We start from the raw sequence: 26755 nt of genomic DNA, 5'->3' as shown, positions 1-26755 counted from the left end.
AGATTTTTTTTTTTAATGAAAATAGCTCTGACTTTAATATAAAGTTTATAAATATCATTGACAACATCTTTTGAGCTGAAATATGTGAATTCATATTTCCTGTGACTTAAATTTAACTTGCCAGCGACTCTCCATGAAGTATCCTGGTGCAGCACATAGTTTTTGACAGACTGTTAAGCCAGTTGTTCATTAAAACATTTTTCAAGCTGTTCATATATCTTTATTTTTCTGAGATTATACTGAAATCTGGTACCCAGATAATATTCTGTAATCTTAACATTTCGGGACAGTTTTGGCTAACAACAATTGATACCAAAAATATTCTCAAAGATGAGTTTTCTCTCCATATAAAGTCATATGTCATATAGCATGAAACGTTAAATTATCATACTGCATACTTTCTCAGCGCCATTCAAATAAAAATTGTCTTTGCACTGTGTTCTGGTGCCTCAGATGGGCACAAATGAAATCTTGTTTTCATGTTTTGACCTGTTAAGACTTGATAATCATCTTGCATGCCACAGCAGCTGCTCATACCTTCACCTGCAGCAAGTACATGTGTCTCAAAATTTTTCAGCTGAAGGGCTAAGTGTTAAGCCATATACCTGGGCTCTTTTATTACTTCTGTGAGTTTACATAGGCAGAAGATAATTTGTCAAGATATGACTTTTATAAATGAGGTACAGGTACATAATTTCTCATCAGGCAGAAGCAGGTTTTGCACTGACAGACTAAATTGTCAGCTGTATTAATTTTTAGATGAAATACTGTTGTCAAAAAGGAGCAATTAACACTTTTGTCCATAACTACTGCTTTAAGTGTTGGACCATGCACTTAGAATCAGGACTAAAATTCAAGAATGCCAATACAAAATTCTTCTCCTCTGTCTTAAGTCCATTGAGGCATTTGAAGACTACGTGGTGTGCCTCAGCATGCGGAGCCATGCAGCTTTACTGGTAGTACTGTTCACTCTGGTTCATGGGTTATGCCCTTGTGAGAAGGTTTTGGGAAGAGAGGGAGGAGAAAGGTTGAAAGACAGCAGTATGTGTAGAGGTCTTAAGAACAAAGGGTATCTCAGATGATGCTTTCAACTTTCTAATTGATGTGACAGCTTTAGTGTTCCTTTTACAATCTTTTACATGATAATTCTTATAAAATATATGCAGACGGCTCCCCCCTCTTCAGTATGAGTAAGGTGCTAATTACTGAACCCTGAGGTGACAGGTTACAATCCTGCTTGGTTCTGAGGGAATTAAAATACTAAAATATCTTAGTCTCCTTCATCTTCCATATCCTCCACCAGCGGTGTTTGTTGGACTTGGCTTTATCTTGAAACCTAGAAACTTTTCGTATGCTGTCAACCATTATATTTCAACTTACCATCACTTTTCACGTCATCTTCATGGAGACCTAGAACCTTCTGTTCATAAACTCATTTTATTATTTGCTAATAGGTTTCAGGCAACTGCACCCATTCTTGGAAGCACTTTTCTTTACAAAAAAGTGTTTTATGTAATAGAGCTATTGAGTGCCAAAAGCTACCAGTACTTGGTGATCTTATTTCCCTGACACAGATATTATTAAAGGTTTAGGAGGAGATGGAGTTCTTTATTGGATACATCTTTCAGAGCTGTAAAAATAAACAAGCTTTTGGTCCTTCTGCTCATCTCCATCATGGCTGCGGTGGCATGGCTACTAAATTCTGGAAGCTCTTGCAGATTCTGAAGTTGTATCCAGAGTCATTCAGGTTAAAATGTTTTATAAAACTGTCTCATCGTAATGATGTCATGATTAAAACTGAATTAAAAAAAAAATCAGTTAATCCTGATGTGTGTTAAAACCACTCTTTATATGGTAATCCAAACTTTCACTTTTATTCGTTTATGCCAGCACAGTTCTAATAATATTAGGGACTTGCTGACACTGCAGAGAGGTACGTAAATCCAAGCTGACATGAGTTTCATTACAAACCCTATCCATGGAAGCATTTTTAAGTCTTACTGAGCAAGAATTTAGTGTTGGACAAAACAGCCTTATAGTATACTGTTTGGTTGTGTGCTGAAAGAGTACCAGTGGAGTACCACTGTTTTGCTATTGTACATATTTTATACATTAGGCCTCAAGCAACCATCTGGTTACCTCTTTTTGTCATTTGTGATGACAGCTTTGTGGATTTTAATAATGTGAGGGCACAACTAATATGTGGCTTAGCTGGAGGAGAGACAGTGGCACACTTCTTGAATTTACATGCATTGTAAGACATGTCAGGCAACAGTAAATGATGTAATTTTTCCAGTGAAATAATCCCACTATGCAATCTTCATTTTCTTATACATGCCTGCCTGTCAGGAGAGTGAATGTAGGAGGGAAGGGAAAAGAGGAGTGTGATCTTTCTACAGGCGTATTTAATTACCTATACAAGCTTCATTAATTTGCGCTTTAAATGAGTAAGCTTTACATAAAAGAGCTGCTGACCAAAATACTAAGCAAGCAACTTTGTAGGAAAACTTAATATTTTGCTCTCTGTCAGTTTCTAAATGCATATTGAGTAGTATGTATTTTTCTTTACCTATTTTTTTTCCATAGCATATCTTTTGTGATTTTAGCTGTTATTTAGCTATCACTTTTGAGATGTCGTGGCAATCTGGTGAAGTTCCCACTGACTGGAAAAGGGGAGACGTAACCCCCATCTTCAAAAAGTGAAAACAAGGAAGACCCAGGGAACTACAGGCCAGTCAAGTCTCACCTCTATGCCCGGCAAGATCATGGAGCAGATCATCCTGGAAACTATGCTAAGGCACATGGAAAATAAGAAGGTGATTGGTGACAGCCAGCATGGCTTCACTAAGGGCAAATCGTGTCTGACAAATTTGTTGGCCTTCTACCCCAGGGTTACAGCATTGGTGGATAAGGGAAGTGCAGCTGACATCATCTACCCGGACTTGTGCAAAGCTTTTGACACTGTCCCGCATGACCTCCTTGTCTCTAAATTGGAGAGATGGACTTGACAGATGAACCACTTGGTGGATAAGGAACTGGCTGGATGGTTGCACTCAAAGAGTTATGGTCAATGGCTTGATGTCCAAGCGGAGACCAGTGACGAGTGGTATTCCTCAGAGGTTGGTATTGGGACCGGTCCTGTTTAACACCTTTGTCGGCGACATGGACAGTGGGATTGAGTGTACCCTCAGCAAGTTTGCTGACAACACTGTATGGTGTGGTTGACATGCTGGAGGGAAGGGATACCATCCAGAGGGACCTTGACAGGCTTGAGAAGTGGGCTCATGCAAACTGCATGAAGTTCAACAAGGCCAAGTGCAAGGTCCTGCATGTGGGTCGGGGCAATCCCAAGCACAAATACAGGCTGCGTGGAGAATGGATTGAGAGCAGCCCTGAGGAGAGGCACTTGGGAGTGATGGTTGATGAGAAGCTCAACATGAGCCAGCAATGTGCACTTGCAGCCCAGAAGGCCAACGGTATCCTGGGCTGCATCAAAAGCAGCGTGGCCAGCAGGTCGAGGGAGGTGATTCTGCCCCTCTACTCCACTCTTGTGAGACACCACCTGGAGTACTGTGTTCAGCTCTGGGGCCCCCAACATAAGGAGGACACGGAGCTGTTGAAATGAGTCCAGAGGAGGGCCATGAAGATTATCAGGGGGCTGGAGGACCTCTCCTATTAAGAGAGGCTGAGAGAGTTGGGGCTGTTTAGCCTGCAGAAGAGACGGCTCCAGGGTGACCTTCTAGCAGCCTTCTAGTATGTGAAGGGGGCCTATAGGAAAGCAGGAGAGGGACTTTTTTAAAGGGCATGTAGTGATAGGACGAGGGGTAGCAGTTTTAAACTGAGAGAGGGTAGATTTAGATTAGATATTAGGAAGAAATTCTTGACTGTGAGGATGGTGAGACACTGGAACAGGTTGCCCAGAGAAGTTGTGGCTGCCCCCTTCCTGGAAGTGTTCAAGGCCAGGTTGGATGGGGCTTTGAGCAAGGTGGTCTAGTGGAAGGTGTCCCTGCCTGTGGCCTGGAACTAGATGATCTTTAAGGTCCTTTCCAATCCAAACCATTCTATGTATGTGCAAAGCAGAATCTAACTGGTTTTGGGGGCACAATGTTATTATGTACTCTGCAGAATAGATATGGTTACTATATTGTCACTCTCCTTTCTGTGTTTGTTTATCTTAAGACTGAGAAACTGAGGTTTTTTGTTTGGTTGAAGGTGTATTCCAGAGCCTCACACCTGGCTGACAGGCATTTGATGCCCTACTAAAAAAATTTCTTTTCTGCTTTGGCTTACTTGGTGATACATGACAGAAGGAAATCACACTGCGTGTACTTAACATGAGGAAAGTATTAAGGGTTGCTGAATCTGTGTCCTGGTTTCACTGGGATTTGGTTTCAGTTTGTGGCCAGCCATGGTGATCAAGGCCCTTAGCAGTTAAATCCAGGGCAGGTGACCCAGGCTGGCCCACAGATGTATTCTATGTCATTGACGTCAAGCTCACTATAAAAGAGAGGGCTTGCTGGGAAGAGCTGGGTTTTTTTTTCCTGCTGTCTTTGCCTCTCATCCCTTCTCCCTGTTTGTTGTTGTGATTCCTGGAGCAACTTGCAAGTGATTTGTGGATGAGTATATTTCTGTCTGTTTTGTGTTGTCATTTATATTGATTTTCTTCATTTCATTAAATCTGGTTACCTTCATCCCATGAGTCTCCCTCTCTTTTTCCCAATTCCCTTCCTCATTTGGGGAAGGGACATTGGGTGAGAGAAAAACTGCTATTGTTTAGCCCTGGGTGTGGGCTAAATGAAGACAATCTGGTAGCCTGATAATGGGAAGGCTGCTGCAACTCCATGTCCCCAAGCTCCAGCTGGTAGTGAGGCTGAGCATGTATTTCTAGTAGGTACATCACAATCACATGTACATGTGGCCAATCACCCAGATCAATGCAGACAGAAACACTCAACTGTTGTCTCGATTCTGTCTTGAGTTGGGCTGTTTTCCCAAAAAGTTTCTTGCATATGTCTGTTCAACACCTTCTTTTGCATTGTGGTGCTAGACCTAGAGCAGACCTTCTCAGATTGTTTTATGCCAAGCTGAATAAGTACAATTCATGCTGCTTCATTTAGGGATAAAATTCTTTACTATTCTCTCGTCTTGGTTTTAGATGGTAGGGTGAAGTTCCACGAGGCAGGTAGCGAAAGGAGTTTGTAGAGAAGGCAACTGCTGTTTCTGTACAGCTGTAGCTTTGGTTAAGGCAGAGAGAAAAGTGTTGACAGGACCATCAGAACCAGGAGAAGCAGGTGTTGCACAGATCTGGCAACTACTCTTTCCAGAGGTATTCACATTTTTACATTCCTGTCTTTTTTTTTTTTCTTTTCTGAAGATATCTTGCTGCTATTTCTCTCTGTCCTCCAAGTGATGCTTTATTCACATTTTGCTGGCATTTTCCAGCCAATGTATCTTTTTATAACTTTTTTTTTGCTATGGTCTTGCTGAATGGGAGATCCCAGAACGTTGTTCATGAAGAAAATTGAGTAGGCAGAAGGGTATGAGCCTTGTAAGAATGAAAAGATACCTGAATGGAAATCTGAGCTGTCGTACACCAGCTTGTAGTTGCTAAAGAGAAATATGTAAGGGAGAAACAGAACTGAGAATGAGCACAGGAGAGAAAAGATGAATCCAAAATTTGGATCATCAAAAGCTACGAGAAGTGAATTAAAATTGACCTGAGGCTGTAAAAGACTTTCTTGGACTATCAAATGCCAGTGTGTGTGGGAGGCAGAGAGCCTTGAACAACTTCTGGAGAGAGACTGAGGTCCTATGAACTGAATCACAGATTTTCTCTATCTCAAAATCTTTGTTCTTTCAGAAGATGTTTTGAGGGGGGTAAAACCCACTTGTTTCTGCTTATTTGGAAGAGAGACTTGTGGGCAAAGGCAGTGAAGAGGCTTGTAGGTTGGCTGTGTCAGCATGGTGTAAGCAAGAGCCAAGGAATGAATCAGAAACTCATGGAGGAGGTGATGGGGTGAGACAGAAGTGGGATTGAGGCAGGAGTACATTATAGAAGAGATACTGATCTGTAATCCTGCACTTCAGAAGCATGTGATTCTGATTACTGTGGGAGGTGAATGGGAAGTCACTGAGGGATTTAAACAGGCATGTTTAATTTAAATGATAAAAAGAATAAAACAGTTTTACTCAGCAGTGCAGCTCTAAATATAACAGCTGTTCATTTCCTGCATATTCTTTCTTTAATGAGTGATTTAGGAGAGTGTGTAGGCTGCTGGAGCTGCGCATGAGCAAGGTGCCAAAAACTAATTAAGGTAGAAAGTCCCAGTTATGCCAATGGACTGTGCAAGGTACATCCTCTTACAGATCAAGGACAGGATTAGAGAAAGGGTCAAAAGATGAGGCACCAAAGCAAATCAGTAAGAATATCCAATCACTAGGGCAAACAGGATTTTCTAGACGTACATGTAAAAATAATCCTTGCATACACACAGAGAAGAAACTTTTAAAGTGAGGTGGCTGAGACTGTATAAAAATGTTATATTCTCTAGCTGGATATTCCTTGCAGTTTCAGCTCACATTTTAGTAAATCAGTACAATGTCACTACTGATCCTGAGTATTAGAGAGACTATAAAGGATTTTTTTTTTGTTAGTGTCAGGTAACATAAAGGAATTTCAAGCTTTCCATATGTTTTAGAATCCTATTTATGAGTTGTGCATAGCTCCTAAAAACCTCCTATAATTCTTTGAGTGGTCCAGAAATAACCATATCAAAGGCTTTTGAAAGTCAAGTTAGTTATAGTTCCTCGTAAATTGTCACATGATGAGCAATAACTAGATCAAAAATTCCGAGGGAGCACAGGAACAAATAGGAATAAATAGTTTTCACTGTATCAAAATGGTCGTAATGTGTTACAAGCTTCAAAAGAAGGATGGGTTTCCTTTAGTTTTGAAAAGTAGATAGCAAAAGATGTAGGTAATAAACTGGTTTAAGGATTTTTTTTCAAGACCAGACAAAAATAGAAAATTTCACTGCTTTCTAGCTAAGCTGCATGTTGGCCTAGCATGATCGCAGACCAAATTTAATGTTGGAAAGTGTAAAGTAATGCATGAAAAGAAAAATTTGAATTACTCCTACGTATTGCTGTTTTACATTAACAACTTTTCCCAGAATAGAATAACGTACTGTAGTCACCTTAGAAAAAATTCTGCTTGTTGTGAAATAGTGGCTTGAAAAAGGAGTGTAAAAAATGGCACAGCAGCATCTGTATGTCACTATAAATCTGTGTTCTCACCTGTAACGCTGCTGTATGGTCTAAAATATGACAGGAATAGCACGCTTTGAGGAAAGGCTTGGAAAAGCTATCATTTAAGAGAGGGAGAGAATTCAGGCCATTTTAGGTTGACTGTGAGATGACTAAAGAAGGACTCTTATTTTTCCTCCAATATCTGTTTGTTTCAAAGACTCCACATACCCTTTTTAAGGGTAACAGCATTATTTACTTATGCTGAAAGATAATAAGCTTTTCTGTAGGATACCTAGAGAGAGTAGTGCACAAACACGTACATGTGCATACACATTATTGTTATTATTCTTAGAGTGGTTGCCTAATGAATAGAGTGTGTTGCTGCAAAACGTGTGAGAGGAGCTGCCTAGGATGCAGAAGGTGAGCAGTGTGCTCTTCTAGCTGTGCTGGCTGTTTTGGAAATTATTACCTGCAAACCTTGGGTTACCATTAGATAGACTGTGTTTCAAAGCAGGTATTTTCACCCTGTAGGGTTTACTTCCCTAATTAGGTGACAGCATATGATGTTCACGTCTGGGTTGGGTTCGCCTGTTCTACTTTCCTCCATCCTAGGTTTCTTCTTCCCCTTTTCCTTGGAAGGCAGGGAAGATAGAGGAAGGGATGGTACTGATGGAAGTAGAGCAGTGCTGTGAAGCTTCATTTCAGTAAAGACTGGGTTTAGCCACATATTGGGGAAGGGAGGAGGACATAACACAGATTCTGTCATGAGCCAGCCACCAAACTTGCCTCCAGGGTGGCTGAGAGTGTGCAGGAGATGTTTGGCTGGTTGCAGCAGAGCTAGACAAAAACAGTTCTAAGAAGGGCAAAATTTTGCCATTTTCTCTTTATCTTCTACCCCTCTCCTAATCTTAAAAGAAGCCTGCATCCCTGACCCACCAACCAGGACCATAGCCACCACCACAATATTTTACTGTCCCCTTTCAAACCTGGAAGACCAGGCTCTTGTCCCATTGCAGCCCTTACATTTATTTACCTGTGAAGCACTGGACACTGCGAATTTTTCTCAAGGGAAGTTTGGCTTCAACTAACTAGAAACGCTGTTCTAAAAGGTAAGATGTATCCTTGTGCTTCAAGAGCAAGCTGTTTCTTACGTTTCAAGGAAACGTTCTCTGTTGTGGCTGATTTACTCCAGACTATGAAGTTTCATTCACCTTTCTCTGATAGTGGATGAAGATGGGTGTTCCTAGACTGCATGGGATGAATAGGCTATTGCTTTGGTCTAATATATAGTTATCTCTGTCATTATTAACATGATTTAATGTTGGTCTCGGAACTGATTGGAAGTGCTCAGCTTCTACACCAGAAGGGCGTTGGCCTTCTAAAAACAGGGTGCGAAGAATATGCAAATAGAAGAGAGATCTCTCTCTTGTTACGCAGTTGTCTAGGGAGGGATGCATTGCTTTTTCTTTCTAGAAGACAGGGATTTTACCCATTATTTGAACATACATTTAGGTAAAAATCTGTAAAGTTCTTGGCTAGCCTGGAAAATATTTTTAACTGTTTGTTTTATGGGTCAGCTAGGATTGAGATTCTGTTGTGAGAGGTATTATAGCAACAAGCTACAAGTATGGTGTGGCTCAAAAGAGTTTACAGACTTGAATAGGCTATTTAAAAAAACAAAAACAAAACCAAAAAAACAAAAAAACAGAAAAAAGGGAAACAGAGGTATGATGACCCATGGGTAGGTCAGCAGTAATCAGGACGGAGATCACAAGTTTTCTGATTCTAAAACCTGGTGCCTTCATCTTGCCTCACTAGGATGTGGTTGCCCTTTAACTAGACATTAATGAATAAGAACTTTTGTATGTAAACTGCCTTCTCAGACTGAACAGCTTGTGCAACTTTTCTGAGTCTGTGATCTTTAAAATCATCACGCTGCTAGGCTGTGGTAGAGACTTCTCTGTCAAGTCAAATGAAAGCAGCTACTTTCGTCTCAGCTATGACCTTTCCCGTAGGCATCCATGTATCTATTTCTGTGTATGACCATAAAGCTACCTGTGGCAAAACCTGAAAGACAGCCCTTCCCAACTTAAAGCGCAGAGGTCATTTACTCATTTTAAAGTGCAAATGAAAGCATGTGCGCCCGTCCACCTCCCTGTAAAATTCAAGATGCTTATTATGAGTAAATTAAGCCACTTAAAGAAGAGACTGCGTGTTTGACCCCTCTCACTTGCAGGTAGGTTCAGCAGTATGTTGCTACACATAAGATTAAATTTCTGGAAGCTGAATAAAGGCTTTCTTGAAAATATTTCTGTTTTCTGGATATTGGTCATGCTGTAAATCATGAAACGTACACATTAAACCTTCATCTGAAAAAAAATTTCAAATGGGAGGCTAGAGATGCCTTTTGCTTTGGGAGTTCTGTCCGTACATACCTGAATGTTATAAGCACATTATCTAGATTAAAGTGATTGTGAAATCTGTCACTAAGCCTAATGCTTTTTTTTTTTTTTTTTGAGGAGGTATTCCTCTATGACATTTCTAGGAAAATATAAATATGGTCTGCTGTAGGAAACTCAGTGATAAGTAAAATGTTATCTCAATAAAATATAAAAACGTAACTAATGCTAAAAGCTCAGAGTAATCAAATGTCTCTTGAGTCCACTGAAGGGCCATTTATTGCACATTAGATGTTAACCTTGACACAATTTTTGTATTGAAGATAAGCACCATGCACACAAAACATTCCTACTTCATGCTGTTTCTGTTGTCCTTAGTTCCTGGTTTCATATTAATATAAAACCTGGTAGTATGGATGCATCTTCTGTACCAGAGAACAGGATAATATAGAATGCAGAGGTTCATAATTTACTATCCCAGTTATGCTGCTATTTGTTTCCAGCACAGGCTTTAAGGTTTTACAAATGGTGTTTCAATCCCTCTCTTTAAGGTTGCCAGCAAGTACACAGTAACACTGGGAGAACAAGCCTTGTTTGTTACAAGTCAGTCAGTCTGTAATGTAGGAAAAAACCCAACAATTCCTTCCTTAGTGCCCTCCTCCTCAGTCCCTCCAAAGTCATCTTTTATACTTCAGGAAACATAGCACATGGACGTTTTGATTCTTTTGTCAGCCTTTTACATCTTTAGTTTTAGGGAATATTTTAAAAATATTTCTATCTAGTAATCTTTGGTATAACCAAACTGAGTGTATCTGTCAGTGGGCTCTGAGACTGAGGGTGGTCTTGTACTGAAGGTGTGAGATGTTACAGGTAAATCCTATAGCTGAAGCACACTAGCTAAAAGCATTAGCTGATACAGCAATTCTTTATGTGGGTCAGCCTTTACAGAAAGATTGAAGACCACATAGTGTGAGTTATGTTATCCTGCCTACTTAATTTTTTCAGCTTCTTTTAATCTTTCTGCAGGGGAGCTTTGTATTGACTGGCTAGCACTTCATCTCCCATAGGTAAAGAATAAATTGTCTAGTTTCTGAATGACAGAGTATCAGCAGGAAGTGGCCTTGTTCAGACTCTAGTCTTGTTTAAATTATCCTGTCTCTAAGAAAATATGAAGGTATTTTTATGCAGCTGTATAGTCTTGTAAGCACTGATTTACAGTATGATGAAGGATTCTGAGCTTTCATTTTAGATGACTTACTGTACATACACTTAAATTCAGTGACCTAATTTCAAATCAAAAACTCTGTTTCTATCAAATCAAAATGTCTACATTTTTCACTGAAAGAAAAATCTAAAATTCTAACTAAAATTCTTTTAGGTTCAAGAATGTTTCACTCCAAATGAGACAATATTTCAGTTCTGTTTCCAGTATCTCTTAACAAAAGAAGAGGATATGAAAGGCTAAGCTCATGACTGTTAACAAAAACAACCATCAGAATAGAAAATCAATCTGTCTGTTTTGTGTGGAGGCTTAAGCCAAAATGCGCTGTTACGTGATGGTTAGGGCATTGTCCTGGTAGAGATGTATGAGAACCCTCAAACGAAACAAGACTGCATGGTTCTCCCTTGTAAACCAGATAGACACCATTAATTATAGTGTATTACTTGATTAAAGTGACCCTTCTGTTTCTTTGTTTGCTTTGTGAATCTTGTTTCTGCACTTCAGCAACCCCTAACTGCATCCCAAATCCATCCCAAAACTTCCACACCCACCCCCTTAAAAAAAACCCAAGAAAACAATGAAACAACCACCTCCACCCCAAATCTTTTAACCAGTAATTAGTAGTTCATTCAGATTAATCTTCTAAAGTGGTATCTCTTCTGAAGCCATTTTCTGAGCAAATCAGTTGCTCCCTATAGGTTGCATGTCACTGTAACTGAAGTGGACTCTGAAGTACAGATTATGATGCTGGTTAAAAAGCAGGTATGTAGAACAGATACTTTTTCCTTACACTCCATTTTAATCTTTCACGCTGCTTTCCAAGTTGGGAGCCGCTTAGTATTTTGTAGATTGTGTCAGTCATTCAAAATATTACATTATCATGATTGTTTGCTTGTTTTCAACTGAAACAGTGCTCAACCAATTTGTGTCTAGTGCTAAGGGAATGTGAAGGAATAGGACTGTATCTTGATTAGCAGTCTGATTCCTTCCTCTGATACTATAAAACTGCTACCCACACTTAATTTTTAATTGGATGGGGCTCATTAAGCTAAAGGGTAAATTTATACATCAAAGTCTTCACATAGCCTATAAATCAAGGATATTAAGATACCCAGAAGGTGTATTTTATAAGATACACGATGTCATGTAAACTTGCAGCTCATGCACATCTTTAAATCCAGTGCAGCATCTTATTTGTATGTATTTTAACACGGGAACAGTGCACTAAACTTCCACATGTTGTTCGTATAGAAATGCTAGCTGGCTTGAATTTTCCAAAGTTGGAACTGCTACATTTTATTCCACAGATGCAAGTGTTAAAATATTTGTATCTATTTTAGTGGTTTTGTATGCATACTCCCAAATAGCATAATTTCAATGCAGTGCTGAATGATTTCACTCGAACTTAGGCTACCCTTCAGTTACAAACCACAGTTTTAATTACAGCACAGATGCATGTGGATCAGAATAAAAAAATAAGATAATTTGGATGATCTTTGGCCGTTATTTTAATTTTCTTCTTCCTTGTGCCATGGTAGTATAAACAGCAAGTGAAGGAGTTTAGTTTGCTGAAATCATTACTTAAACCTTAGAAACAGGTTAAAATTTACTGTATTTTGTCAAGATTTGTTTTATGACAGATAATAACATAAATGTTGCTCTCTGAAATTGATTTCATTTTAATGTCATTACTGAAAATATGGAATATCTGCAATTAGCAAGGATGTAACTTGCCCTCCTGTGTGTTGCATTGTATTGTGTTTGGATTCTCACATATCTGCTTTCCTAGTTTAGTCTCTTTCCTAATGTTACAGATTTGGGTTTTTTTTCCCCTCTGTATGTTAAAGAATGAAATTTTCCTATTTTAGACAGTACATTATTCAGTTGGCATACACTGCTTTGATTTTTATTGGCTTATTTGTTTGCAAAGTACTTTAACATTCTGAGAAATTTTGGTTTTGTTTATGCTGTGGGATCTTGTTCCAAAAACCTGCAATAGGTTCTTTCATTATTTTCATATTGGCATTATACTGATCTTAACGCATTGTTGGTGGGCATCAGTTTGAATTTGGGCAAGAATTCATGACAGAAATCTTAAAGAAATTCCAGGAAATTTAAAAATAGTGGAGATGAAAATATTGCCTTAAGCATCTTCATACTGCAGGTAGCACAATATGTTTTGGCTAGGAGAATCTGTCAGTACAAAGCAGAGTGCAAAGATAATAGCATGGATTGATATAAAATTACTGAATCAAATTGATTTAAATCAGCAGGCATAAAGCTTTAATCAATTTAAATTTTACTTTGAACTTTTTAAAAGCAGGTCCAGGTAAAGCAGGTTGAGGGGCCTGTCTACTGAATTTTTAATATCTCCAAGTGTGGAGATTCCACAGCTGCTTGGGGCAACCTGTCCCAGGTCTTAACCACCCTTGTGGTTTTAAAAAAAAAAAAAAAAAGAAAACAACAAAAAACAGCCTCTTTTTTTTCCAGTCACATTTTCTTGGTTTCCCACTTGCCTCTTGTCCCACTGCTATGCATCTTCAAGAACAGCCTGGCTCAGTCTTCTCTACCCTCCCATTAGATAGTTGTGGACCATAATAAGATCTCCCCTTTGTCTTCTGTTTTATGGCTTCAATGAACTCTGTTTTCTTAGCCTCTTCTTGTAATATCACATGCTCCAACCCTCTGGTCATCTTGGTGGCCCCTTCCACTGGACTTGTTCCTCCATTCTCAACTAGCAGGACAGGTACTAAAAGCTTATGTGTTGCATAAAGCGATACCAACTTGTGAGAGCAAGGGGCTGTGTGAAGGGGAGTGTAGCACTGAACGTTGTGAAGTGCATATGCTGTGAAAGGATGCCTGTTAAGTCAGCTAGCAGCCTTTGGGTAGGATGAAGTCCCTTATCTGGTGTGGAGGAACTCCAGGGCAGCTTCTCTGACCAGCTGCTTCTAGATAGTCAATGAGAAGGGTTTAATGTTTGATATGAAATTTACTTATTTGAAGATAATTGGTGCTACATCTATGCTATGTTTAGATTTATCAGAGAGATAGAGCAATATATGGAAATCACAAGACAAGCAAAATGTAGCAATTGCAATATACATTTAGATCACCATGCAAAAGTGATTCCCATTACCTGTCTCTATATGCCCACTGTCAGGATGTTAGGCATCCCCAGTTCACTAGGAAGGAATATGTGGGATAAAGCCAGCTCAAGCCTGTTGGTCTCTTCAGAGTTCCTTCTGTTGGTTGTTCTGTTTTTATACTTTGTGTTGGGCTGAGCCACATACACACCTCTCCCATCGCTGGTCTGGCTAGCTGAGGAACACATTGCACTCTACTTATCTCAAGAGAAGGCTGTTCACACAACTTGATGACTCACTGGTACAGCCATATATCCAAAGTAAAGGTTATAGAATCATAGAATCGTTTTCATTGGAAAGGACCTTAAAGATCATCAAGTCCAACTGTTAACCTATCACTGCCAAGTCCACCAATAAACCATGTCCCTAAGCACCACATCTACTCGTCTTTTAAATACCTCCAGGGATGGTGACTCCACTACTTCCCTGGGCAGCCTGTTCCAATGTTTGAAAACTCTTTGGTGAAGAAATTTTTCCTAATATCCAATCTAAACCTCCCCTGGTGCAACTTGAGGCTGTTTCATCTTGTCCTGTCACTTGTTACTTGGGAGAAGAGACTAACACCCACCTCGTTACAACCTCTTTCCAGGTAGTTGTAGACAGCGATAAGGTCTCCCCTCAGCCTCCTTTTCTCCAGACTAAACAACCCCAGTTCCCTCAGCCACTCCTCATAAGACCTGTGCTGTAAACCCTTCACTAGCTTCATTGCCCTTCTTTGGACTCACTCAGTTGTCCTCCAGTCGCCCTGTGTTGAGGTAAGTTTGGCTTTCTTTATGCTACTTGGTGCTCATTCCTCACATTTCTTCCTTAAGTTATCTCCTCTGAGGCTTCTTCCATTGTAGGGGCTTGTTCGTCGGTCATGCAGGTTGTATCTCCCTGAGACTGTTGTAAACATGTTCCTTGTGAACTGATGGGTCACACGTAACTGGAGAGGTGCCTGCCTGCACTGACTGCTCCTCGCCTCAGAGCTCTATACGTGTATGTTTTGGTCACATGAGGTAATAAATATGTCCAGCTGCACAAGGGTGAACAGCGTCATGATGCTGTCTGGAAAAAAAAGAATGAGAAAAGCTGCAGGTAACATCAGTAATCTCAGCCTTCAACATACTCCTGGCATGTATCTGAAGGACAACAAGAGAGGGCAGCAGCCTCAAATACGGGTTGATGATCTAGCTGAGTTATTTTGAAGGGCTTGAATCTACTCCAGTGAAAACAGCAGCGAAGTTTAGGGCCTTAAGCAGATTCCTCCTGACTATGCAAGTGACCCTGCAGGTGGATTTTAAAACAAGTACTTGTACCTGGTCACTGTCCTTTTTGTCTCAGTGGAGTTGGAAAGGTGTGTTTGGCATGGCGGGCGCACACAGCTTTGGGAATAGGAGTGTTGCTTCAGGAAGGAGAACCAGGAGGAGATAACCAGGGAATAGTCTTCAAAGACTTGTAAGGGTTAAATGATCTGCTCTAGGAAATGTAGCCGACATTCTGAGATTCATCACCATGACTTTGACACAAAAGAGAATACGTAATTTCTTACTTGCCATCTGTAATAATAATCTGTTCAGTTTCTTTGATTATAAAAACAACCACCACTGTGATGAGGATACGTTTTCATAGAATAAGCAATTGGAGATGTGTTTGGTTTTCCTCTGCATTTCTTGCAGTACAAAGCGGTACGCATATTAAAATGTATTTTTGATCTTTAAAGGAAAGTTAGGGTACCCTCTACTGGCTATTTTTGGAAATAAGTCTGAGCTGTAGCCTACCAGCCTATCAGCAGCAGCTAAACTTAATCTGTACTGCAGTTTTAATATAGTTTGGGGTTTTTTAACATGGGTTTGAGAGGAGTTTGGGTTTTGGTTCCCCCGCCCCGCCCCCAGCTTCAGCAGAGTGAATCTGCCTGTGATGAAACTGTATTTTTAAATGCAGATTGTCACAGCTTCCAGGCTAACAGTTCTATAGGTACAAATGGAAATAGCTACATGTTGTCCCAGCTCTTGTTGCCTAGTAACCAAAGCGCAATGTATAATTTCAATGGGATAAATTTGATGCACTTTGCCTCTCTTCTCCTTTTTAGTAGCGGAATACACATAAATATATTTAGATTTAAATATCTTGTCTGATAACTAAAATGTATTGAAATCTGTAACTTTACAAACTCAGTTACGGTGATTTAAGAGCTGATGTAAATTTCCCATAATGAATAGTAATCTTCTAGTTCTTGTAACATTGCTTTACTGTTCATATGAGTGAGCGTCTCAGTGTGACTGTGCATACAAATCTTAAATTCTTTTTTGCGTACCATTCTCAAATTTCACCTTTCCGTTTCGTTTACTGATTTGATGATGATTTTACATATTTTTTCTACTGAATCCATTTAAGCAGTCAAGGATTGTTCTCAGAGTTATTTACTCAAATATGCTGATAACATGCCTAAAATTATCTAAGACTGTGTTTGAATTAGTTACTGAAGTTGTAAGCAAGTGTGAAATATTTGCTTTATTGGGAAAAGGTGTGTAAATAAATACTTGTATTAGATTTCTAGCCCTGATTTTTGGTATGTAATTTCATATCTTATCCTAGAATTCACTGTCAAATGAATTATCCACTCGCTGTTAATAACTAATCACACTGTAGTTCTAGCAATAAAAATTGTATTACTAATATTATCTTCACATTTTCATAAACATATGCTAAAATAAAATGAGTTCACTGTGCTGTTTTAAGCTTGTCATTAGTAACCTTTAAGCTTATTAAATTTGTTTTGAAGTGTGTGACTTTATCGGACACTTGTACCTCTTACATACAGATCTTCTCCCTTTATTTTGTTAGACTTATTTGATATTTTCAAGTATTAGCTAAGATTTAAACTAGCTTTTAGTTATTTTGCTTAGCAGCAGTCTGTGTATCTCAGTGCAATCACGTTTGTGTTTTTCTTTCATTTCTCTTTCATTAACAGTTGATATTCAAAGCAAACTTTTATTAAATACATGATCCTTCTTTTTTGCTGTCTACATTGATAGCCAAATGTGTAAAACAGAGACTATAGTGGATTATTGCTTCAAATTAGGGATTAATATCTTGAGGAACAGAGCGATGGTTTTCAAGCATGCTTCATATATGGCAGGCTGAAGGGAGAGGAACAGCCATAAATAGTAGAAGCAGTACCAAAAAATGAAGTTTAAAGCAGACATTACCTTTACAAGGTTGTATCACCTAAAGTCCTTTTTGTTTTAGTTTGGGTCATAATTGTTAGTTTTATTTCAAGAAAAAAGTCACAATAACAGTAGCTCTTTAGAAGCCAAGTAGATAGATGCTTACAGAGATGATGGCAAATATTTGATTCTACAGACAATTACAAAGATTAAAACTCCTTCCAAAGAGCAATTATATTGAAGTATATTCTGCAGTTTTCATGTAGTAAGTATGACACAGGTTTCTAAATTGTTTTACTCTGCTTTTCCAGCTCTTTTTATTCTTCCATTTTTCTTCTTGTGTGTCTTTCTTTAATTCTACCCAAGTAATTGTTTAAATGAAAAGCATTAACAAGAATAGTGCAGCCATTGTCTTTGGTGTATTTTTTGCTTACTTATTATTGATGCAGCCCTATAGTATATGTTTTCCCTATACGTAAGTGAACTTCTTTGGAAGCTGAATTGAGTCCTTACTGGAATCAGTTGCATAAAGATGCTTATTATTGATGCTAAAAAATGGTACAATGTCCAGTGCTTGCATGCAAACAAGTTTTACATATTCTATCATGGTCTAGAAAACTTTGATTTAAAGAAATATCTAATGCTGAAGATTTGGAAATGAGATGTATGGAGTGTTGGGAACAGTAAGAGGGGAACTTGTGAATGAATATTGGGAGAAGTTTACATGAAGTGTGAGAATTGTAATTTATGGAATGATTTCCCAGTGAACACAGTGGTAGAGATGTTGCTTGTTATTTTAAATCTTAAATGGTATTTGCAGGGAGGTAAAATTATGTTAATGTTGGGTTTTAAGTTCTTCAGTCACTTAATGCTGAAATTTTCATCTTAGGTTTTTTTTTAATGGTTTATTTTGTTTTCTTTATTAATATTGAGAATACTCTTGTATAAGCTCAGAATTGAATTGGGGTATTAACCACCTGTTGCTTCTTACAGGTACTACTCCCAGCAGCTGGTCTCTTGCAACTACAGGATGTGAAAAGGACTTGCTGTGAATTTTTGGAATCCCAGCTTCATCCTATCAACTGCTTGGGGATTCGTGCTTTTGCTGACATGCATGCATGCACAGATCTCTTGAACAAGGCCAACACGTACGCAGGCAAGTTATCATTAGTATAGCATATAGCTTGATATCTGTGTGTGGGTATGCACACACAAGTTCCATGCCCACCCAACCACACCCAAATAAAAACAGATTTTATCCAGAATATTGCAGACATTATCTTCTGACAAATAGTACATCTGATATGAATGTCTTTAAGAGAAATAAAGTCTCCTGGCTGGAACATAGTTATGATAAGCACAAAGGGGGGGATCTTCACAGCCTATCAGGGCCATACAGGGTCCAAACAATTTGTAATCCAGAAAGAAGCTACCTTGCTGTTTAAAATCTTGCACCATTGCTTAGGGGAGGAAATCAGGAAAGAAGAATTAAAATTCTGGCAACTGCCACAAGCCAAAGTCTGTAGGAAGTACATGGGGGAAGGAAGAAGACAAGGGCATGGAGGGGGCTGTCTGTATCCCCTGTACTGCACTGGCTAAGAAGCAATAAATGTACCACAATTATTGTGTTATCAACTTGTCTTCTGAAAATCCTACTCATCTAGCCCAAGACTTGAAATTTCCTGCTATAAAGGCTACCTGTAGTCTCATTCGTCTATCTTGAGATGGAGGTGCATCTTCTAACTAACCATATAGCTCAACCAACAAAACTCTACTTTCCTTGTAAAGAGCACTTGCCATTGGATTGTTTCTCATTTTTTTCCTGAAACAAGTGTTCATGGAATTCATAATTTTATTACTAAAAGTGCATTGTCGTGGTCATCTTAAAGACTATGTTATTCGTAAGAGGACTGGCTCAGGTCAAGTCTTGACATTTTTGAAAATTAGCTTCTTGTTTTGCTTGCTGTTGTGAATGAAAAAGCAATTCCAGTTCTGTGGTGAAGTAACAGTAGTGTTGTATGGGGGGGGACAAGGGAGAGTAATTATTCCATTTTTCTTGATGCTGGTGAGGCCTCAGGTGGAAAAATGCTAAACCGAACTTTGGGAGATGCAAACAGGCTGAAGTGAATCCAAGGAAGTCTATCATGAACATATTAAGAAAACAGATTGACCTATGACAAAGACTGTGAAAGAGAGTCCTTTCAGTCAAGAAACTAGAAGGCTAGGAGGATGAGAAGGAAGGTAGATCTTCCTGTGCGTAAATATGACTGAGAATGAGTAAGCTTAACTGTGAGGTATTTTTTAAAGTTGTTTCATATATTAAGGAAAAATCTAACTGTAAAAGTAACAGATCAGGCAAGCTGTCTGTGGAAGTTACAGACTTTCCACTGTTAGGCAGCTGTAGAAAAACTGGTTAGACTAACTTCTGATTTAGGTTGATCTAAATCACATCTGTGTGCAAAACTAGATGATTTAAAGTTCTTTCTAGCTTATGTTTTTCTATGATTCTGTGAAGGCTAAAATACTTTTTTTTTTTCCTTTATATTCCAAATACATTTTCTGCTGTTGGAAATTTATATACATGTTGTTTCAGAGAAAGTATTACTAAATTGGTAATTTTTAACATAACTGATTAAAACCTTGTTTGACTGTTCTTGATGCCAAGAAAGGTTGCATAATGTAGATCACAAAAAAGTAAACGAAACATTGTGTAAGCTTGTGAGTTTGTAGCATAACACTGTAACTGAAACAAAGTCTTTTAATTTGTTCAAATAGCAATGATCTTACTGTTCTTTTGTGTGTAGAGTGCCTTGGGGTCTTGATGTTTGAGTCAAGACTGAAGATGTTACGCTTCTTAATGGAAGCTTTTTGTAGTGATCAAAAATCCTCTTTTATAGGGTTTAACTTACTCGCCAGCAAAGTAGTATATTTGATTAGAGCTTTGGCAGTGACTATTCAGAGAGTAGGACAAATTTGTTTGGAAATTCAGAAGTCACAGTTGTCAGATGTTGAGAGTGACTCTCGGGTATGCCTCTTTCCGTGCAGCTTGCACTGTCTGCTCAGTCACAGATCTTTCCCTGTCTTTTCAGTGTCTCTTGGATGTTTCATTTCTACTTCAGGGTCAGCAAAACTGAATTGCTTTCCATCTAAACATCTTTAATTTCTCCCCTTCTTCCTCTGTCACTCAGTGTTCTCCCCATCATTCAGGTTTGTAAACTTGACAGCTTTAACTCTCCCCTGCCATTTTGATGCAACCTGGTCTAGTGGAAGGTGTCCCTGCCCGTGCAGGGGGGTTGGAACTAGATGATCTTTAAGGTCCCTTCCAACCCAAACCATTCTACGATTTTCTCTCAACTACTCTGTTGCGTGTTCCTCTATTTTGTTTCTTCCCTCCCTATCAAATCTGCTCTACATCATGTTTCCCTTTTGCTGCAATGTAAATCTCTCTGCCATAACTTCCTCTCTGTCTGCTAAGGCCATTTTACTACTCTTGCAATATTCCTTTTCCCCCGGATCAAATTCCAGCCTCTCATCCTCGACTTTTCCAGTTCAGCAGAATTACCCTCACTTGAATCTTTTATTTCATATCTCTCTCTACTAGTTTTGTGCTTGGAACTAACCTTCTCTTTCCTCCGTAATCAAACCATCTTCCATTTCTGTCAGATTCCTCCAGAAAGCACTTTCCTCATCTCTGCTTCCCTTTTTGTCATCGTATTCTTGGAGTCCTGCTGGCCTGTACCATGAGCTGCCAGCTCAACTCCTACTGTGTTTTTGATGTATCTGTGTGGTGAATTTTAAAGCAACGCACACTCTGTTCTTACTCTTGAGATAAATATGCTGTGCATAGTCAGAGTGTGAGCTACTTCGTTGCATTGCGCTCTCTGCGCTGCCTTGCTTAATCCCTAGCACTCTGTCAGGCTTAGTACGAGAGCAATACAGAAAAGAGAATTAAAAATAAAATATACTGATACGGCTGCAGAAAAAAATAATATTTTTTCATATATTTTCATAACTTTTCTAAAATGTACAATGATCAATTAGCATCAATAACAATTAGTACAGAGTGAAAACTGAAGATTTTCCTGAAGTAGAGCACTAAGTCTTTCAATTCATGTGTCTAGGTCCAGATAATAGACTTTTTATTGCCTTGAGTAATTTTAGACCTCATAAAAAGAGGATTTTGATGAATGCTTTGAGTTGCCTTAATTCCTAGAAAATCTGTTTTCCCATATAGACCCTTTTTACCTGCTTACAGGAGATTATAGTATCTCTATCAAGAATGGGTGCTTCAGGAAAAGACAGAAATGCAGCAAACTCATATGATTAGGTGTCTGTCAACAGAATCCTTTGTTGCTGTCTTAAGTGTGAAACTGAGGTATAGAAATCAGCCATACTCAGAACTTTTAAACTGGTGAAATTGTAATCAAATTTTTTATATATGAATTTTAAAAAATTCAAAAGCTATTCAGGTTGTTTCTGAAAGTACTAACTTTTGTAATGCTTACCTTACTCAAGACATTCTAATGTGTATGTGTCTGAATGACTTTGTGATAATTGTACTTAGACTATTATGCAAAAAGTTTTAAATAAATCTTTTTGTCTTCGAGTAACAGAATATCAAATCCAAAAAGCTATCATATTTTTGACCTTTTATGTAATAGGAAGCAAGGCTTACATTTATTAACTAGAGTAATGTTCAGATATTTAATGTTTTAGGGAACACATTTTGATAGAGCAGTTGCTCAGTTTTGAATTTTAAATTATTTTTTCCAACTCCTATTATAATTATGTTTTAGTAACTTCAAAACTACTTCATTTACTTCTAAACAATCTTTGTTCAATTTAGCAGTTGAAGCTAATATTTGTATATATTACTGTCTAGATATATAAAATCTAAGACCCTGGCAAGACCTGGAGGGCAATATTTGTTAAATGTGTCTGAGAGCACAGGAACTGTGTCCAACTTGTAACCCTCCCTCTCTGGGTCATTTTGTTCAGGCATCCTTTGCTGTGCTCAGAGAGACTCTGCAAGCAGGATGCAGACAAGTGGAAAGGAGAAGGAAGCTATTTGTCGGCCCCAGCTGGGACTTGCAAGCTACTAGGCTGAGCACTGGCATGCTCAGTACTCCTGGTAAAAGCACCCAGGGAGGAAGGGTTGGCCTTGGAACGGGCTGATCATCAGTCTTGCTGGATTTCTGTCTGCTGACTTCCTGTTTTTCTTCTGTACAGTTTTATACCTTTTCAGGTCAATATTTTTCCTCTTGAATTTTCAAGCTTCTTACTGCCTGTATCTCAGCCATCAGAGCTTCTTTTTCTCTCTGTTCTTATCTCAAATGGCTCTTTGTCCAGAAACTAGAATAAGTACAGAAGAGGTTTACTAGACTGAAAAAGCAGTGACAATATTTCCTGCTAGAGAAAATGAAAAGCATTTGGATGTTTAACTTCTCCCAGTCTTTGTTACGCTTGCTATTTTATATTTAGGAAAAAGAGGCAGGGAGATACTTCTGTTCATAGACAATGATAGTGTGAAACCAAATGGATGCCGATGTAGATGAGAAGTTACTTGAAAAGTGAAACTCTGGAACTTCTTTCCAGTGGGAGTAAAAACCCAACTTTCATTAAAATTGGAGCTTCATAATCCTATGGTGGGGTGAGTCCTCTTGTAGCAGAGTGTGAGATTTGTATAATTTAGGAGAGTCATTTATATGCATCTGTGATGCATATGGAGAGATCTGAAAATAGTGGACAATTGATACAGATTACTTGGAATGAGATTCTGTTGCAATTAAATTTTGAGATACGACCTGTTCTTGTGATGTTCCGGAAGGCAGTCCTCCTCTGGGTCTTGTCGCACTTGCACAGTCAGGGGCTGCTTACAGCTGAGGCCTCCCATCTTTCTTGTGTGAGGATTCCTACATTAAGTGCTACTAGTCCGTCCTCAGTTTTAGTCTGAGATACATCTTACATAGTCTTAGAGGATGTTCAGAAAATAAAATTTTTCCTGAGAATATGGTGCATTTTATAGTTGTCGTAATGTTATGTACAACCTGAAGATAGATTGGTAAAGCCTTTTAATGAAGAGGGGTATGCCATCTTCGACTAGAGAGACACTTGCTCAGTGCTTAGGCCTTGACATATTTCTTACTTATAACCAAAGAATAATGTACTTCCACTCACTGCATAGGCTGGTACGGGTTTGGAAACACTGGATACCTGTGGAAGAAGTGTCTTTTGAGGACGAGCTTTACACAGCAAACCTTCTTGACTTTTAGCATCGTGCTGAGGAGGTGCTGAAGAAAACTTTTGGTAGGGAATCTTAGCATGTGTTGTGAAGCAGGGATTGTTGCGTTGTACTTAACCGTGGGATACAGCGTTCTTGATTCTGATGCTCTGAGTCTAAAACGTTGAGCCCTGACTAGACTTGGAAGCATGCACGTCTTCTGTAGACTATTACTGTGTACATTCGTATGCATGAGATTGAAAGGATGTAGTTGGCAGAATCGTTTGTACGATTCTATTCTGAGTAGCAACGTCTGTTGGTATGCTTCTGTTACCTTGGCTGCTATAAATTTCATAGTGTTCTCAAAAGCAGTTATTTAAGCATGGAATTGACAAGTAAATTAGGTTTTTAAAAAAATTTGATTCTTCAATGTTTAGCTTCTGCTGGTTCTCCAACGGCCAGAGCTTGTATCTATCTCTCTGGGGTTCCTGCTTGACCAGTGCCTTATGTTAGGCTATTAGCAAAGACCTTTTGTCCCAAGCCAAAAAAGTCACAACGTGATACTGTGAATTGAAGCAATAATTTAAAAAACTAATTCTTGCTAAATATTTTTGTTTCACGTGCTTGAGAAATTGTCATTGTTCTTTCAAGTGAATGTAGGGCTTAGATCTTTCCAAGCTCCTGTGCTCTGTATTGCTTTAAAACAAGAAGTTATCAGTTCAGCAATCAGCTAATTTCTGGAAAATTCCAGCTGGTTTTATAGCATTGTCATATCAGAAAGATGCAGGTACTCCATTTAGTCTATAAAAAAAAAAAATCATAATCTATTTTATGGAACAGAAATAGTTGGCCTAAATCAGAGAAAATACACTTATGAGACGATACATTTGATCGTGATATTTTGTTTCACACACTAATATACATTGGATTACTGTCATTAAAAGATCTAGGAAATATGTGAGGGGGTTTTCCCTTTTTTGCAGCTGCAGCCTCTGGCAGTGATAAGCTTTGCCCATGTTTTTCATATCTGTTAATGTGGCCTTGGGAAGATCTTTCAGAAATCTTCTCTCAAAGCATACCAAATTTTAAAAAGACTTCTGGAAATGAATATTAAGTGTCATCAGCTGCTGGAACACCTTAGAAAAATGTTGGAAAATGACTGAAGCCTGTTAATGATCGAACAGAAATTTAGGCAGCCTTCAACAATGTCACACCCAGAACCAAACACTGACAACAGCCACTGTCATAAAACAAAGGAGAAGGTGGGTTACAGGCTTTTATTTTTGGCCACCATGATTCTCTGAAAGATTTTAATCTGAGGAACTTCAGGAGACCTTTGCTTCTGTATTTATTTATTTCATTTAGTAAAGGCAATTAAGCCAGAGAAGGTCTGACTGTGGCTATATAAATGAGTGAAATAGTGTTTGTGAATTAATCCACAACTGTTTATAGCATAAAATGTCCTGTGCAATTTCAGATGTAGCTTTCCTTCGTATGTAATTGAAAAATAGAAAGTTAGTGTCAGTATCTTTATGGTCAGCAAGACTACGTGCCTTTCAGAAGGTAGGTCAAGTGCTTACTGCTGCTGTGTGTATGTATAAAACACATCTCCAGAATCATAATGAAAAATACCAAAAAGTGGTACATTTACAACTCCTATTATCTTCCCGTGCTCTCCACGCTGGCATCGTTTATTGTACTTCCAAACATTTTGTTACTAGCCCCTTTCATGTTGTTAAGACCTTCCTTTTTGTCCTTTAAGTTTGTCCCTGGAGCTGAAGTCCCATCCTACTGGTACAGGGCAGACAAGGACAGATCTTCAGCTATTCAGATAGAAACTCTATCGGTTGCGAAAATGTGAAAATCTGTTTTTCATATGCAATTGGAACAGATATTTTAGAAATGTCCTAAAATGGAAGGGTTTTTTTTTTTCAAAGGCAGATTTTAGTTTTGATAATAAAGAAGGATTCTGCTTGCTTAGGAAGTGGGAATTTGGGAGCCAAGCCTCTGCAGCTCCTAAGCCAGCTTGTTTCCAGGCTGCCTGACTTTGGAGCCAGCTGGCTTCAGTGTTTGGGTAAAGTGGCAAGAAGTGGGGCAGGATTCCAATACAAATTTGTCAAAATTGCACACTGTGTGGAAAATTCTGATTTGGAAAAAAAAATGAAGTATTTTGTTCTCTGATGAAAACAGATAGTTCTGTTTGCTCATCTAGGAGATGTTCATGAAGAGAGAAGCATGTTACCTAATGCAACAAATAAAAACCAAGCTAATTTGAGATTTTGCAGGGGGCGAATGCCTGAAATATTTAATCATATCAAACATCATGAACCTTATGATGTTAATATCTCCAGATTATCAAAGCTTTCAGGTTGTGAGCAATAATATGGGATAATACAAATCCTAACCCAGAAGGCAAAAAAACACACACACCCCCAATACTATTTTTTCTCTCATAATTATTGGAGAAAGAGGATCTAAGTGGGATTTTTGGAACTCGTAGTACTGAATCATATTATTTCAATGATACTGATATCCTCCTTGTTAAAAGGAAGCAAAAAGTTTGAATTTCATAAGCATTATTTTTATATGTAATAAAATAATGCCTTCTGTCTTCAACACTTGAACAGCTTTAGATAAATTGTCTTTGGCAGATTTAATTGGTGTTTTTGCATTTCCTTGTTCTTTTTCAGTTTCTAATTATTTTGAATAATCCATTTAGCTGTAATTTCAGTTGGCTTCTGCCAAAAGGTTATCTGTCAATCAGTTCAGATGGTCTCCTTGACAACAAGAGATCTGGTTCTTAAGAGATAAATGATTTCACCTTACCTTTTTTTTGACTACTAAAATTTATATAGCAGTCTACTCTCCTATTTATCTTTTTTCTGTAATTCATTCAGTTGAGGATTCGTTTCCAGGTCTTTCTTGAGAACCTGAGCTTGTAGCTATTGACTGAGTAGATTGTTTTAATCTCTCCTTTATTTCACTCTTCTTCTCTTTGCCATGTGCCTTGTTTTATGCTTTAAGCACAGAGGCTGACATCCAGTAAAATAGTCTTAGTTTTTGTTCAAGTACTGTCTATTTTTTTCAGATTTTCCTCTACAGTTGTCTTCCTAGCACGAATACAGGAAGCAGCCTCACATTCATTGTATCACTTTGAAAATTCTCAGTTTTTACTCCTCTGGTTTAGAGGCCGGATCTCTTCCTATCTAGGGCATGTCGTAAATCGAAATCAGTTTTTAAAAAGCAAGTTTTCTGTATATAAGTCTAAAATCAACTGGGTATTTCTAGTTTATGAAGTGTATCCTGTTGGATGTGATACATTGTTGGATCAGCTTTCTCAAGGGAAGACGAACAAGGCTTCTGAACCTCAGATT

At 38.5% G+C, this 26755-nt stretch overlaps 1 protein-coding gene across 6 annotated transcripts in view; it reads left to right on the top strand.

Moving 5' to 3' along the window:
- Window positions 1-26755, top strand: part of KLHL2 (kelch like family member 2) — a 62448-nt gene that overhangs the window by 20313 nt on the left and 15380 nt on the right. For 5 of the 6 annotated variants that reach the window (XM_068403413.1, XM_068403412.1, XM_068403416.1 and 2 more), the window contains one exon: window positions 18155-18317. In XM_068403413.1, coding sequence (XP_068259514.1) covers window positions 18155-18317 — 163 coding nt within the window. Of the gene's footprint in view, window positions 1-2811; window positions 3120-18154; window positions 18318-26755 lie in introns of those variants that run through there. The other variant, XM_068403417.1, reaches the window with a different exon arrangement.

This window comes from Nyctibius grandis, chromosome 6, assembly GCF_013368605.1.
Source record: "Nyctibius grandis isolate bNycGra1 chromosome 6, bNycGra1.pri, whole genome shotgun sequence".
In the NCBI taxonomy this organism is placed as follows: Eukaryota; Metazoa; Chordata; class Aves; order Nyctibiiformes; family Nyctibiidae; genus Nyctibius; species Nyctibius grandis.
The sequence above is the reverse complement of the archived record's forward strand: the minus strand, read 5'-3'. Positions and strand labels throughout refer to the sequence as shown.